Here is a 15128-nt window from a genome sequence, read left to right as displayed (position 1 = left end):
GGTTAATCCGGCTGCAGTCTTCAACTCTCAACATTGTTGAAACTCTCCACATCTCTCTGTCATGCTAATCTTACTGTACAACCATAATCTGCATATTACCCCCCTGGTGGGCAAATCTGCACTTTGTTATTCATCTCAAGGTATGTATGTGACTTACTACTCAACTCTTCCCTAAACTGTGAAGTCAGTCTCTATAATATCTGTGTCAGAGCAGCCTCAACATGCTGTAATCTGAGGAAATGGGATTAGAATGACTCAGAGGATTCTGCCATCTGCACATGATGATGTATTGATGAGGTATGAGATGTAAGGATTGGTTACCATGGACACTCACTAAATGTTTCTGTACCGTGGTTGAGTTAGCTTCCTTGCGCCGGTCAGGTATCTCGGCTTTATTTGGGTTGTGAGCAGAGCTGACCATGGGACTAGACGGGGTCGGGATGCTACGGGATCCCACAGGGTTTGTGCTCGGCTTCCGTATAGACGTCCGCTCCTCCTTAAGCCCCGCCCCTTCAGCCGTACCACTGGGACTCCGCTTTGGATGCGTTGACCCTGGGACTGCTGGACCACCTGAGAGATGCAGAAGAACACTATCAGTGAGGGAAGATTTCTGTAACCATTTGATACGAAGACATGCAAAAAGAAACCCAGTGTGCCGCTGATCTCAGAGTTTGGACTTACAGAAGTCAGAGTGTCGTCTCTGGCGGTGGTAAGTGGAGGCACTGCGCTGTGTCTTGTGGCCAGAGGAGGAAGAAGTGGCAGCGGATGATGAGGTGGTGTGTTTGCTGGTCCCGTTGGTCATGGCGCTGGGTCGGACTCGGGCTAGACTCAGACTGCTGCCCGTCCGAGATTCACTGCCGTCCGTCTGACAGACAAACACAGAAAGAAGAAAAAGGATGTTCTGTAAATTTCAGTGTCTAAGATGCAACTTTAATACTTTCCTGTCATCTAAAAAGTTGGCTGTGTCCTACACACATTAGTTATGACCTTAAGTGCTGCCGCCTCCATCACCCTGCAAGCTAGTAGGCTTACAAACACCACATGGAGAAATAGCCGCATAGAGCAACACAGCTGAGCAGAAACTGCAGATTTTGGACTTTGCTTAATGCGATGGAAATCATCAGGCAGGAAGACAGTTTTCATGTTTTTCCTCCTGGGAGATCCATAAAAACAGACAGCATGCAAAGTGTGTTCTGGATTTAGCATTACATTTAGAATAAGACTGGATTTAAGCATCTATAAGGTTGTTTATTTGAAGCAACCACCCAGGGTCAGAACCTAGACCAAGCTAGTCTAGTGCAGTTAATACTGAAAGAAGATCCGGTTGAATTCATGTCTCAAACTTGTCAAACTAGGAAAACGACTTCTTGAAACAGAAGGATGGATCCTTTTGTTTTTAAATGTTTTGTCTGTTTCTGACTGTGCTTATAAAAGAATGATCCACAAAGAAGAGTTATAAACAATCTAAGATTAGACTTTTAATCTGCTGAAAACACAAAAGACAGTCCCTCCATTCTGTATCTGACAATCTCCGACACTGAGGCGTGCCTTTCTGTGGACAAAAACAACACCTCCTACACCGCTGCTTAATACAGAGGATGACACACAAAACAAAAGGTTAACCATCACCTTTGACCTCACCTCATTTTTGCGTCCCAGCAGCAGGTAAGTGGCAGTGACCTCATTATACTTTTGACTGACCAGTGAATCTCGGACTTCATCTCTGGTGAAGCCCATCCCGACCATAACATCTGGAGTTGGAGAAAATTTAAATGAATGACATTTCTTAAATTGTCGATTATCTTACAGGAAAGCAGGGTGACATTCTCCACAATAATGTTAGCATAAAGGAACAAAAGCTTCCCCCTTAATAAGGTATAATTTTCTCACCGATGCGGCTAGTATCGTTTAAGTCCTCCACCGGCTCTGAGTGGGGCTTCAGCTCCTCGCCGTCATAGCCAACATTCATCCACTTATCTTTCATTATTTGCTGGCGGAGAGAAAAGAAGAGAAAGAGCAATTTAACTACATCATCATAGTAAAGACAGAGAAATCCATTTTAATTTTAGTAATCCACAAATACAAGTTGTAACTTTTCTGTTCATGTTCATCCTTTACTTTATATTCTAACTGTTATGTGTTCTCTCTAACATAAACACCATGAATGTTTAATTATCAAACAGATTGCATTGTGCAGCTGACATCACTGTGGTCACTATGAACATGAGTAAGAACGGGCTGTTTGACCCTCGTCTTCATGTTCTTGTCATGCTTCCTTCTCACCTCCAGTGAGCATCGCTTGGTAGGGTTGAGAACCAGGAAGCGGCGCAGGATTCCCTCACAGTCTGTAGACATGTAGAAGGGCACACGATACTTCCCCCTTAAAACACGCTCCCGCAGCTCCTGAACACAACACACATTTATGTTTGGTGAGTTTCTGCCGCAGGGAATCATAAAAGATTAGTTTGATGTCTTTTGTAGCCTCCATGTCACCTTTAAGTTCTGTCCGTCAAAGGGCAGGGACCCGCTGACCAGCGTGTACAAGATGACCCCCAGGCTCCAGATGTCCACCTCTGGACCGTCGTACTTCTTCCCCTGGAACAGCTCTGGGGCCGCGTACGGAGGGGAGCCGCAGAATGTGTCCAGTTTACTGCCCGCAGAGAACTCATTACTGAAGCCAAAGTCGGCTATTTTGATGTTGGCGTCAGCGTCTAACAGTAGATTCTCTGCCTGCATGCATCAACACAGAGAGTCAGACTGTTAGGAAAGAGGTAAAACTGGAATCATGCAGCGTTACTGAAATACTGAGTGCTGAAAAAGCTTCCTGCAAATTAAAGCTGAAGGCCACAACAGATTTCAGAAGTGACATACTGGAAGTGATGCTTTACTGCATGTTAAATGGATGAGACATTTGGTGGTTTCTATGCACTCAACTTTTGTAATCATTGATATAACTTAAAGAAAGAAATGATTCATACATATCAAATATTACTTCAATTATTATAACAGTCTTTATTAAAGGGATTATGAGCAAGATGAAGAACACTTTCTCTGATTTTTTGTGGCATGCAAAACATTCAGAGACCCTTCTTATTCTGTATTCTTCCAACATTGAGTAATCACCTTCAAGTCTCTGTGAACAATGTTCTTCAGATGACAGTAGTGCACCGCTGAGACAATCTGGGAAGTGAGAAAGGAAAAAAAAAGACATTAAACATTAGAACACAACTGCACTTAATGTTTGTACTGAAAGATAACAGGCAGCTAAACTCAAAGCTCCTTTTTCACACGCCCTCCTGCACCAATTATACTCTAATGTAACAATATGAATTTTGAATTTAATGACGCCTTCTGTTTGTTTTACTTGCTCTGAACCAAAGTAGAAAACTTGATACTATCCCTGTACTAGTCTGCTTTAGACTCACACTGCCCTGTCACAAGCTGAAGAGATACTATAAACAATAAGTCACATCATCAACGCTGAGGGAACACAGAGTTCGGCTGCTGTCACTCCATGCTGATTTTAGCAGATCAAGAATATTGGCCAAGCTGGTTAGTGCCTGTAACACATAAACCAGGCTTTGTTTTGGTGATCCTCCCTTCTCCAAGTTTCCATCAGGCAGTAAATATAAAAAGCAGCTATTAGCTGAGCGGGGACGGTCACACAGGTGAGGTCAGGTATGAGGTTAAACTGACCTGTCTGAACTTGGCTCTGGCCTCTTTCTCCTTCATTCTGCCGTGAGCCACGAGGTAGTCGAACACTTCGCCTGGAGGGAAAAACAAAAAGGGTGTGAAGACATGCTGCGGTTCAGGCAGTCAGGGAAGTCGGTTAATAGACACCTGACATTTATACAAGACTAGAAACTGTCAGTAAATGATAGGTTGTTCTTAATCGTTTTGTTGTGGTTTCTTCCTGCACACAGTGATGCTCACCACCTTTGCTGTTTTCAAGCTCCAGGAAAAACATTTGTATTAAGTTTATGTGAACTCAGAGCGTCTTTTCCCTCAGGATGTGTTCGTGTGTGTGTTCAAAAGTAATAAAATCTACAACTCTCTGCCAGGGTTTTATGAGCTCAGAATCAGGTCTGTGTTCAGCTTGCATAAGTACGTTTTCTCGCTTTAAAGAGCAAACGTTAAAACATTCTTTAAAGGGTTAAAACCTCATATAAGGGTACGATAGTCCTTTCTGGCTTGTTTAAAATGATCTTAAAGTCCATTAAAGTAAATCATAATCCAGACATTCAAAGGTTTAAAAGCTCCTGTGTCTAAGTCTCTATACATATCTGTGTGTGCATTTGTGCACTAAAGCCAAGAATTTGAACCTACAAGGTTGAGTTCAAGGGAGCAGCTGGTAAGCTGCTGCCTCCTTATTAGGCATAAGAAGAGATCAAAAAGCATAAAGAGCAAGTAGAGAGAGATTAAGGCATCATGTGGAGAGAAGAAAGAAAAACACTTCAGAGAGCAGGATGATTTTGGAGGAAAAGAAGAGAAAAGATTGATGCATATTGTCCTTAGTGAGGTCCCTGTCTCTGTGTAGAAGGCAAAGGGCTGACCTTGATAACCTGCATTAAGTGTCTGATGTGCATAGTTCAGGCAGAGTAATCAGTGTAATTTGTGGCTTTGAATACTTGGCGTGAGTGGTGGATGTGTCACTCACCTCCGCTGGCATACTCCATAATCAGGTAGAGAGTCTTGTCAGTCTCAATCACCTCAAACAATTGTACTGCAAGACACAAAGGAAGAGACTTCAGCACAGAGGCCGGGCCAACACACACACACACACACACACACACACACACACACACACACACACACACACACACACACACACACACACACACACACACACACACACACACACACACACACACACACACACACACACACACACACACACACACACACACACACACACACACACACACACACACACACACACACACACACACACACACACACACACACACACACACACACACACACACACACACACACACACACACACACAAAAGATGGTCGTCTGAGGTATAACTCACCAATGTTGGGATGGTTGAGAGTTTTCATGATGCGTACCTCTCGAAACAGCTGAGAAAAAAAAGGAGAAAACTAAGAAGTCAGGACACAATTTCTCTTTTAAAAGCTAAATGATATCATTCAACTCCCATCAACCCTCAGCGTGGTCCTCAGGTCAATTTTGACATATCAATTAATTTGAAACACGAAGAAAATGTGACAAAATCTGCCATGAAATCATGAAACCTGTCCATAATAATATTTGATCACTGGTATGTTGAGTTAAATTTGAGTCATAATTGACTGTAATCGTTTTTGTATCCTACTTTTTGGCCCTCTGGCAGTGAGAATTAAATGGATGTAAGCGTGATCAAAGTGGCCCATCCCTGATGTAGACCAAATATTTCAGAGATGAATGATAAGAACGATACGTTTAAAGGACTGAGGCATTGAATTTAAACTGCTGTTTGTACTGAGTCAGCATCTAATGCAAACAGCAGACAACAAAAGACAGATTTTATCTTGTCACTGGTATGTTTACAGTCAATATAAAGTCAACACAAAAAGATCACAACATATTGTAGTGCTGTATCAGTTCTTTTATTTTCATGATAGCTGTCACAGATAACATCACAAGTTGAATAAAACCTCAGCATGGTAGAGTACACAGTTACTTATTTCTTTATATAAGATCATAACATCTTGACATGTCAGAATATAAAGCATATACAATTAGGATCAAAATGTGGAATTAAATGACTAATATTTACGTATAATGCTGCACTAGTGTGGATCGAGTAAAACATCTAAGATGGTTTTAAGGAAGCATTTTGGTCTTTGTGCTTTATCGTCCATTCATCAAATTAATTGTTCTTTCGTTATTCAATTTATTCATTTCCCTACTGGTGTATAGACACCGCTCCCTGAACATCCCCCCACTCATTTCTACAAGCACCCTAGACCTGGGACCACCCAGGGGATGCGTGATAGGTACTAGGCTGACAGCGGAGCCTCCTCCCCTGGGTGTGCACCGCCTCCACTCCCATCCATCACTGAGCTGCAGACTGCTGCCTCATCGTGCCTCTCTCTTTCTCTCTCCGTCTAATTAAAGTAATGTATTCGTCTGTGAACTCCATTTTAAAAGATTACAGAGCGGACGAGCCAGCACTGGATCTATCACAGTGGAACACGCTGATGGGCACTTATGACATAACATCAGCTGGAATAACGGCAAATTGACCCTCGATTTATCCAGAGGAATTTATAAAAACTGGATAAAATAACAACATTAAAAATGAATGTATCACAGCTTGGGGATTTGCCAATTACTTCCACAGGGTTTTTTTTTTTTTAAGCCTCTGTAAAGTGTTTAACTAATGCAATGAAGCCACTCATCCATCATTAGTTGTTTGGGTTTGGCTATTAATGACAAGGTGAGACATTCTGACCCGAGAGGGGAAATGTGACTTTACTTGGAAGAGTGTGCATGACAGAGACAAAGAACAAAATGTGTGTTACTAAAGCAGAGTGAGTGTGTGTGTGTGTGTGTGTGTAAGTGTGTGTATGCAGGAAACCAATACAGAAATAGAAAACGAGGCAAATTAACAATGCACAGGAATTGAGGGGAGTGGAGGAAAAGACAAGAAAACAGTAAGACAGGAGGGGTAGAGGGTGCAGCGCAGTGACTGATTTTTTTGAGTATCTTTTTTAAGTTTTGTCATTTATTCCCGCGTAAACTCCTCAGCAAACTTGTGTTTCGGTGAGTATATATATAACGCACCAGTGAGAAAGGTTAAAGTAAATAAAGAAGGAGACAAAGAGGAAGAGCAGCAACAACAAGACTAAAAAAAAAAAAAAAAAAGAGGGCATCAGTGAATTCCTGCTTTAAACAAGACTCTTGTACAGTATCTCTCTCTTTTACACTCAGGTAGAATATCTTCCAGCAGTGAAGAACATTTGCGGCCATCCAATTACTCTTCAATGCACAGCGCTCAGATTACACCTGATCCAATTTTATAAAATGTTTATTGCCATGTGTGCAGCAATAAAGGGGTGCTGCCTGCTTCATGCTGAGATACAGTTGTGCAGATGTGAGGAGCTGCACTGAGCTGAACTCACTTTTAGTGTTGAAGGTGTGAGTAAGACACCGGGAGAGGTTATATTGACTGACTGATGGAGTAGCTGCTGTTATTGCATGTGTGTATTTTTTAATCCAGCAAAAAAGAATCAAAAGGCCTACAACATGAGAGAAGAAAGGATCAAGTAAAGTAAATGTTCCTACACTCTAAATTACCACAACATGACTTTTAACTACAAGGAGTACTGACATACACACGGCTTTATAATGAATTATCATCTACAGCAGCAGCAGCAGTGTGTAACCATTCATTGAAGGCAGCAGCACCAAACTGAACAAAATGAAGTGTGTTGTCCTGCTTTCCAAAACAACATGTGAGTTTCCTTTGAGTCACATGGGCCAGGAATTTGCTTTTCATAGCCGTAGTAACAACACTGTCATGATGACATAACTTTACAGTAGCCCGAGGCGATGTGTGCATGGCTGTCTGGTCTGTGTGCATGTTTTCACTGATGTTACCTGAGACAGATTCCTGGTATTCAATGAGCCCAGAGGGAAAAGGACCACTGTAGTTCACCCAGACAAACAAAGATTTGTGCCATGATTGGGTGTGTGAACTTCTGACACTAGGGCTGCTGTGAAATTAAATGCAAATTTCTTCATCATCACAATATTTTTGCAAAATACACATTGCAATAGTCTGACTTTATCGCAGTAAATAAGAAAATAAACAATGCTTTCTTACTCAGCCTGTGCACATTTTATCTATTGGATGGCAGCCCGAGTATAATGATGATGCTTTAATGCCTCTTTGATGTAAGTAGATGAAGTCTGAGGTAGCTACCAGTTATCCTCAGATACATTAATTCATGTCAGTTTAGCGTTGGAAAAAATAGTTATTCCGGTTTATTTTTGATTCTTTAATATTGTTTTTAATGTATTGAACTTCATACATGATGACTATACTGAACTATGTAACAGCAGCACAGTTCATATTTTTATCAAATAGTCCAGGCCTCCCACCATGCTCACCGTCAGCAGCAGGAACAATGCCTCTAAAATCATTGATCTCCTGACACTCCCATCACACGCAATGCACTTACCAGAACAACCAGGTCACCCCAGTTGACCACTGAACTCAAGCCTCTCTGTTCAATCAGCCACAGACGGCAAACAGTAAAAACATAACATTGGTCACTCACACAGTCTATAGGCTCCACCCCCTTCTGCTCACTAGCAGGTGTGTGATGTGTTCTCACATCAGCTCATCCTGATTTCACACAGAACATTTACCAGGGGACTAGCAAGAAAGATTCTGGGTAAATTCAGAGTGATTCAATCAGGCTGTTTGAAAATTATTGAGTTTTCAGGAGTTGTGTGCATATGTGAAAGCACCATGACTCATTGATATGAAAGATTGAAAACAAGTATCTGCAGCAGGACAAGCTCCAAAGATAACAAGGCAGATTTAAGTCTGTCGTTTTTAAAAACCTTAAGTAAGATTTCAGATGTTCTGTTGAAAAAACACCAGTTCAATCTCTGTCGGGCTTCTGTTCTTATTTTGTCCGTTTTATTCTTTGGCTCTGGAAACAGGAAGCTGCATTGTCATAAATACACACGCAGGCCCTTTGGGAGTGTGTGTAATTGAATTAAGTGCATGATGCATCAGCTGTTCATCTGAGCTTTAAGAAGAATTATCGGCTTAGCCTCTCCTCCCTCACCTCTGTCCTAAACACTCATTTACCTCTCTGTTGCTCCCCCCCCCCCCCCCCCCCCCTCTCACCTCTTCCTCTCCCCACATTTCTCTCCTTGTTCCTGACTACTTGTTCCAATAACTGAGAAATTCAATCTGTGACCACCACGGCTCTGGAGATGTTACAGATTTAGAGACAGAAATAACAGCTGGGCACTGTTTCCAAGACAGCGCTGTGATGAAAAGAGAGACTTCAGACTGCAGACACGTCAGCAGCTGGCCAGGAAATTGTTGAGTCACCGGTATTGATCAGCAGTCCAATCAATCTCCAGCTCATCAAAGCTGTAATGTTGTGCTGTGAGGCAATAATACCTTTTTTTTTTTATTACACTTTTAGTCTGCTTGTTCATCCTGTCTGGATGCAGCATTGGTCCAATGATTTGACAGAATAACTTCACTCTCTCCCCCTTCCTTTTTTTTTTTTTTTTTTCAATCTCTCTTCCTGCTTCTCTCCCATGGCAATAGCCCGCGTCACAGTTGCCATGCCAACCCAGGTATTAATCCCTGGGGCCAGAGGGGAGGGGGGTTGAAGGAAGTTATGGAACAGCAAATGCATGAAAGCAGACACACTCTGCACACTGTGTGACAGCTGTGGAAAATCAGGTTGGCTAATTGTTTGATAGTTATCGATAACGAGTGATACAATCTCTGTTATTTTAATGATCGATAATATGAATAAGTACCGAAGCTTTACAAACAAATCTGATCTTCGGTCATTTTTTAATCAAAGTTGAGGTGTGTGTGAAAGAGAGAGCACTGTTGAAGCAGCACAAATACATAGGTAATGTTTTGGTATCGCAACATTGTCAACCTTTTTGTCCAATTTAGATCGTGTGCAGGACTTGTACTTTTGTTGCCGGCAGGTATCTGTGTCGTTTTGATTGATATTAGGATCTGATCTAAGTTAAAATATCATGGTAACATGACAACCCTAATGTAGAATAAAAGAAAATATGTAAAAACTGTGTGTATTAAAGTATTACAAAAAGTCTAAATTTAACTCTTTGATTTGGAGAATGCTCTCTTGGGACAAAACATAAACATTTCTAAGCTGCAGCATTTCTCAGTTGCAGAAAAGATTTCATTATCTAAAAGGTGGTGCGTCGTCCTTTTGAGGAATCCTTCACTTCCCTCTCCCCCTTCTCTTTCATCCTCTCCCCCCCTCGCCTTTCAGCCAGCATTAGTCAACTTCGGAGCATTAAAATCCTCTGCCAGGAATTATTAATCAACTGCTAAGTCAGAGCTCCTTCTCCTTTTCGACGAGGATTTACACAAAGCACCTTAATGACCCAACGTCAAGGTCCTCCCCCGCCTCCCATCCCACACCTCATTTCTCTTTCTTACTTCAGGAGAAGAGAAGCATGGGTTTGATTCATGTGTCTGGCCTGCCAGTCTGTTGACATTTGACCTGTTTATCCAAGTCTTTGCTCAAAAGTACACTCACACAAACACACACACACAAAGTAAGACAGAGAGATAGAGGAAATGTCGCAGAAAGAAAACAATGATGTCGAAATTGTGAAATGAGGAAATGATAATGCTTTGTCTAGCAGATGTATTTAGACAGTAGCATCTCCACAACCAGACACACAGTCTAAAACACTACAGTACTTCTACACAATAAGAAACACACTTCCTTATCAGCTGCAGCCAATCATGAGACCAGAGAAATTCACAGAAAAAAGGGGAGAAGACAGTGAAAGACAAAGGACAGAATGAGAGGCCTGATTGAACACACAGGCCTTTCTCTCCTCTCCCACGTCACAGTGCTTCTTGTGAATAACCCTCTGTTGTGTGTGTGTGTGTGTGTGTGTGTGTGTGTGTGTGTGTGTGTGTGTGTGTGTGTGTGTGTGTGTGTGTGTGTGTGTGTGTGTGTGTGTCTGACTGTCAGAACAAAGTCTCATGGTAAACATGGGAGAAGTACCCAAGACTTAATTTTTCACGAGACCTAAGCATTTGGCATATTCCATCTTTAATGTTTCATTCTTGAAAATGACTGACATCCAGTCTAGTGTGTACCCCCCCTTTCGCCCAATGAGAGCTGGGATCAACTTCAGCCACCCGCAACCCCAAACGGAAACAGATTAGTGGTTCTCAATTGGCGGTTCGGGACCCAAAAGTTGGTCGCAGAGCCGTTTTCATGAAGGTGTGCCTGTAAAAAATATTGTGTCAAAAAGTCCATGAAGCAGTTTTTGTTTTGTTCTTTTCTTTCTCTGACGTCCACGCTGCACAATTTTTAATGAAATAAATCTTATTGACACTAACAATATCACAAATTTCAGCCTCAATTATTCATGGAGGAGTTAGTGGTGTGTCCTTAGGCTAGATCCATTGAGAATCTCTGGTGTAGATAATGGATGGATAGATGTTCTAAGTATTTTGAAGAATCATTTTCTCACCCTTTTAGCTCAAGGCTGTCGCTGCATCTGAGTGTATAAAGATTTCGCCCGCCCAAACACCTCCGAGAGATATCTGAGTTATGCAAAAGCTATCTTTTATTTTACGTCAGAAACATTTCAAACGTGCATTTTCCATCTTGGAGCCATGTGAGCAGCATATGCCAATGCGGGGTTAAAAGCAGCGAGCCATGAAGTGAACGCTCAGACTCCTGCCCAATGTTCTGTGACTTGTCTAATGAGCGACATTACTCAAGGATTTCCCTCCGTTCTTCTGCTTGTCCGCCCGGGGAGGGGGGGGGGGGCATTTGAATAGACTTTTGACCCCGTTTCTCCTTTTGTTGCCTGTTGCCGGGCAAGCTGCCCTTCAACATTAACAGAGTAAAAGGTCTAATATATATGAACACCTCCTTCCCGATCCCTCCGCGTTCTTAATGTACAGCACTAATGGAGCTCTCAGGCCTGTGGATGAAAGGAGCTGAATCATTAATGAAGAGTATAGCGAGAGTTGAATTCAGGCCTTGCATAGTCTGTTTGACCCAGATTATAAGACGCCTGACTCAGCCTCATTAGATAAGGAGGAGGATTAAATATAGTTTTTTAAGATGTTGGCTAAATAAAGAAAAGAAGAAGAAGGCGAGAGAGAGGGAGGATGTGTGGGCATCATAACACTTCTTCTTCTACTCTTCTATTCTCGTTGCTTTGAAGATGAACTTGTGGGAAACCTTCTGCTGTCGGTCTGTCTGCCCTCTTGTCCCTTTATTGTCTAATTATTCTTTTTTGCACACGGACACAATAACAACAATGCATACAGCAGCAGCAACAATATGATTATGCAGACAGCCACACAGGGACAATATGCTGCACAATAGCAATGCAGATAAAAGCATTACACGTGCATACAAAGGCAGAGCAGAGACCGTGTCGGCTAAGAGTTGATCCTCCTTTTATCATATATGTAGGTCTACACACACAGACACACACACAGACACAGACACAGACACAGACACAGACACAGACACAGACACACAGACACACACACACACACAGTCTGTCCTCTGGTTCTGCTCTGTATCTTGTCTTTCTCAGGGTTCCTGCTCCTTTGCCAAGGCCCCAACAACACCCCCACCCCACCCTGACTCGGTCACCCCCTTTTGTTTGCCTGTCTGGAATTCAGCTCCCGTGGCTGAGTGGGGCCTGAGTGAGGGACAAAAACACACTTCACAGCATTAGATGGTGGCCCAGGCACTTTCCTGCATGCACACACACATACACTTCTCTTTTGTGCACATACACAATATTGGACAGCAGCCGACAAAAATTCTCCTGTTCCCAAAGTAACACCGGGCTTTTGATGGGGCCCTGCGTAGTAAGGGTAGATTATCCAACAACACACACTGCAGGGAGGAGTGCATTACAAAACTCTTCACTGTGGTGCTGCTACAGCCAGGACATGTTAAGACATCAAAAAATGACATCAACATCATTTAAGTATGATTTCAATTCAAACGAGAGTGAGTGTACAAATTAGTTTTCAATTTTCTGACACCATAAACTCAAACGCAGAATTTAAATGTGAGTATGGAAGTCTGAAAACAGTAATTCCAACTCTGCAAGAAATTTTTTGCAAATCTATACTCTTCTCTCAGACAATCAAAACCCAAAGGCAAATCTTAATCAGCTGCTTACATACTAGGATTAAGGGTTGGTGAGCTGGACACGTGCTTTGCATGATGAAACATTGCACTCAAGCAAATGCTAACTGATGTATGGAACAAAAAATGGTAGTGACTAAAACAGACTGATCAAACTGCAGAGACTGCATTGAGTACATTTTGTGCCATATCTCTCTAAACAAACTGGGGCTGATGGTCAAATTGTCTATTCTTTCCTTTTTAAGATATAACTGGGGGGCGAGATGGCCTTATGATTAAGTTGCACCTCATGTACTGCGGCCATGGTCCTCCAAGCGGGAAGGCGGGGTTCAAATCCGACCTGTGCCTCCTTTCCTGCATGTCATTCCTCACTCTCTCTCTCTCTCTCTCTCTAGTGTCCTACTCTATCCACTCTCCAATCAAAGGCTAAAAAGTGCAAAATCAAAAGAGTCTGACATTATAACAACAGTTTTGGTCTTTTCGTTTGGTTTGACAAATTCACAGAATCAACAAAAGAGCGTCGTTCAGAATACATAATGAAGCAGATTCATTACATGCATGGAGATCGCACTGGACGCTCATGGACGTGTGCCGGTCGCAGGATTTAAAAGTCACCACCAACTTTGCCTTATTTAACTGTCTTTGATAAAGCAAACGCTGAGCGGAGAAAAGTTCATGTCATTAGGGTGAAACGTTTTTATGGCAGCATTATCTGAATCAACAAAACAAACTTTAATAAGAACCAAAATTACTAAATGTTTAGACAAAAGAATCCACGTTTCATGACAGCCCCATAAAATACAATTTTATCTCTGTCAATTAAAGATCAGGTTAATTATTATTTTTTAGTACTTTTCTAACCAAGCTCATCCCGGTACCAAATGGCACTGGTGGCAATATGTTCTTTTGCTTTTTTAATGAAATGAAAAATGTGGAATAACTGGCATCCCTGGACTCACACAATAAGAAACACACTCATAAATTCAGTTTCTACATCCCTGATATTGTGTCAGGAGACGTAGTGTAGTGCTACTGACAGTAGAGAGCACAGTCGTGATTACAGTACAGCGCTAACCCACGATGAAACCCCCGGGGAGAGAGCAGAGGAAAGTGGGACACAGAACTAAAGAGAGTAAAGAGAATGGAAGAGAGGGTAGAGAGAGAGAGGAGAGAGAGAAGAGAGAGAGGAAAGAGAAAGAGGGGTCGGGGTAATCTGAGGCGAAACACAACGTGAGAGGAAGTGGGGAGATTCTACAGCAAGAATTAGAGAATCGACAGAAGCTGCTGTGTGTTTCTATCTCCCAGTTGTTAAAAACTATGTCTCATGAATATTGATGTTGTGAAATTACAACGCAAATTATGTGCATTTCTATTAGTCGACAGAAGCAAATAAATCAGTCTGCCCTGAAGGAGAAAAGACAAGGTAAAGTTGGAAAACAACATTTCTGTTTCAGCTGATGTTAAACTTATTTCATGCTTTCAACAAAAGACCAAACAAAGGCTTATTGATTCGACATAAAATGTAAAGAAATTATAGTTTGACTGATTAAGAAAATTATCAATTAAGACTTCATTTGCAAACATTTTGGTAATTGATAGCGTCGATAGCAAGGAAAAAACTTACACTCTTAAATCTATTGTAGAAACAATATTTTAGAGTTTGGAGTGTCGGTCAGGTGAAATCAGTCATTTCTAACCTCTGACTTTTAGAACTTACTTCACTTGTTTCCAGGTTACAAGCTTTAATTTACTGATGAAAATAAAATGACGCACATTTGTGTTTAGGGTATTTATAGGTGGACAGACATGTTATATTACTTGCTCATAACATAAAGACTTCAAATGAATGAATTGATTGGTAAAAATATGCTTATTTGATGTATATTGATTTAATGTTTGCAGTTTGAGATTATACCGACATTGAAGGCAGTCCAATAATTAAATAGAGAGACAGACAAAGAGAGACAGTGTCACCTGGCTGCATGCATCGTGTCCTAAGCCTAACTACAAAACTGCTGACAGGACAGGGACAACAACCCAGCCACAGCGCTGCACTATGCGGCAATCGACCACCACCACCCTACTGCGGAAACTACACACACTCACACACACATACAGACACACACACACACAGACACACAAAGACTCCAAACTCGCCTCATTACGATCGTGGTGTGTTAGCTCAGATCAAGCTGAGCAGATTTAAGCATCTCCCTGTCAGGATCTGAGAAATA

At 41.8% G+C, this 15128-nt stretch overlaps 1 protein-coding gene across 8 annotated transcripts in view; it reads right to left on the bottom strand.

Annotated features, from left to right (window-relative positions):
* mark4b (MAP/microtubule affinity-regulating kinase 4b) overlaps nt 1-15128 on the bottom strand; it is a 58128-nt gene that overhangs the window by 19046 nt on the left and 23954 nt on the right. For 5 of the 8 annotated variants that reach the window (XM_020643537.3, XM_065960519.1, XM_065960516.1 and 2 more), the window contains exons 4-13: nt 5037-5085; nt 4658-4723; nt 3697-3767; nt 3124-3180; nt 2494-2730; nt 2284-2403; nt 1891-1990; nt 1642-1751; nt 682-865; nt 335-570 (exon numbers count right to left, since the gene is read on the bottom strand). In XM_020643537.3, the coding sequence (XP_020499193.1) occupies nt 335-570; nt 682-865; nt 1642-1751; nt 1891-1990; nt 2284-2403; nt 2494-2730; nt 3124-3180; nt 3697-3767; nt 4658-4723; nt 5037-5085 (1230 nt within the window). The remainder of the gene's footprint in view (nt 1-334; nt 571-681; nt 866-1641; nt 1752-1890; nt 1991-2283; nt 2404-2493; nt 2731-3123; nt 3181-3696; nt 3768-4657; nt 4724-5036; nt 5086-15128) is intronic. The other 3 variants (XM_020643538.3, XM_065960517.1, XM_020643536.3) reach the window with 1 other exon arrangement.

The sequence above is a fragment of the Labrus bergylta genome, chromosome 11 (assembly GCF_963930695.1).
Source record: "Labrus bergylta chromosome 11, fLabBer1.1, whole genome shotgun sequence".
NCBI lineage: Eukaryota > Metazoa > Chordata > Actinopteri > Labriformes > Labridae > Labrus > Labrus bergylta.
The sequence above is the reverse complement of the archived record's forward strand: the minus strand, read 5'-3'. Positions and strand labels throughout refer to the sequence as shown.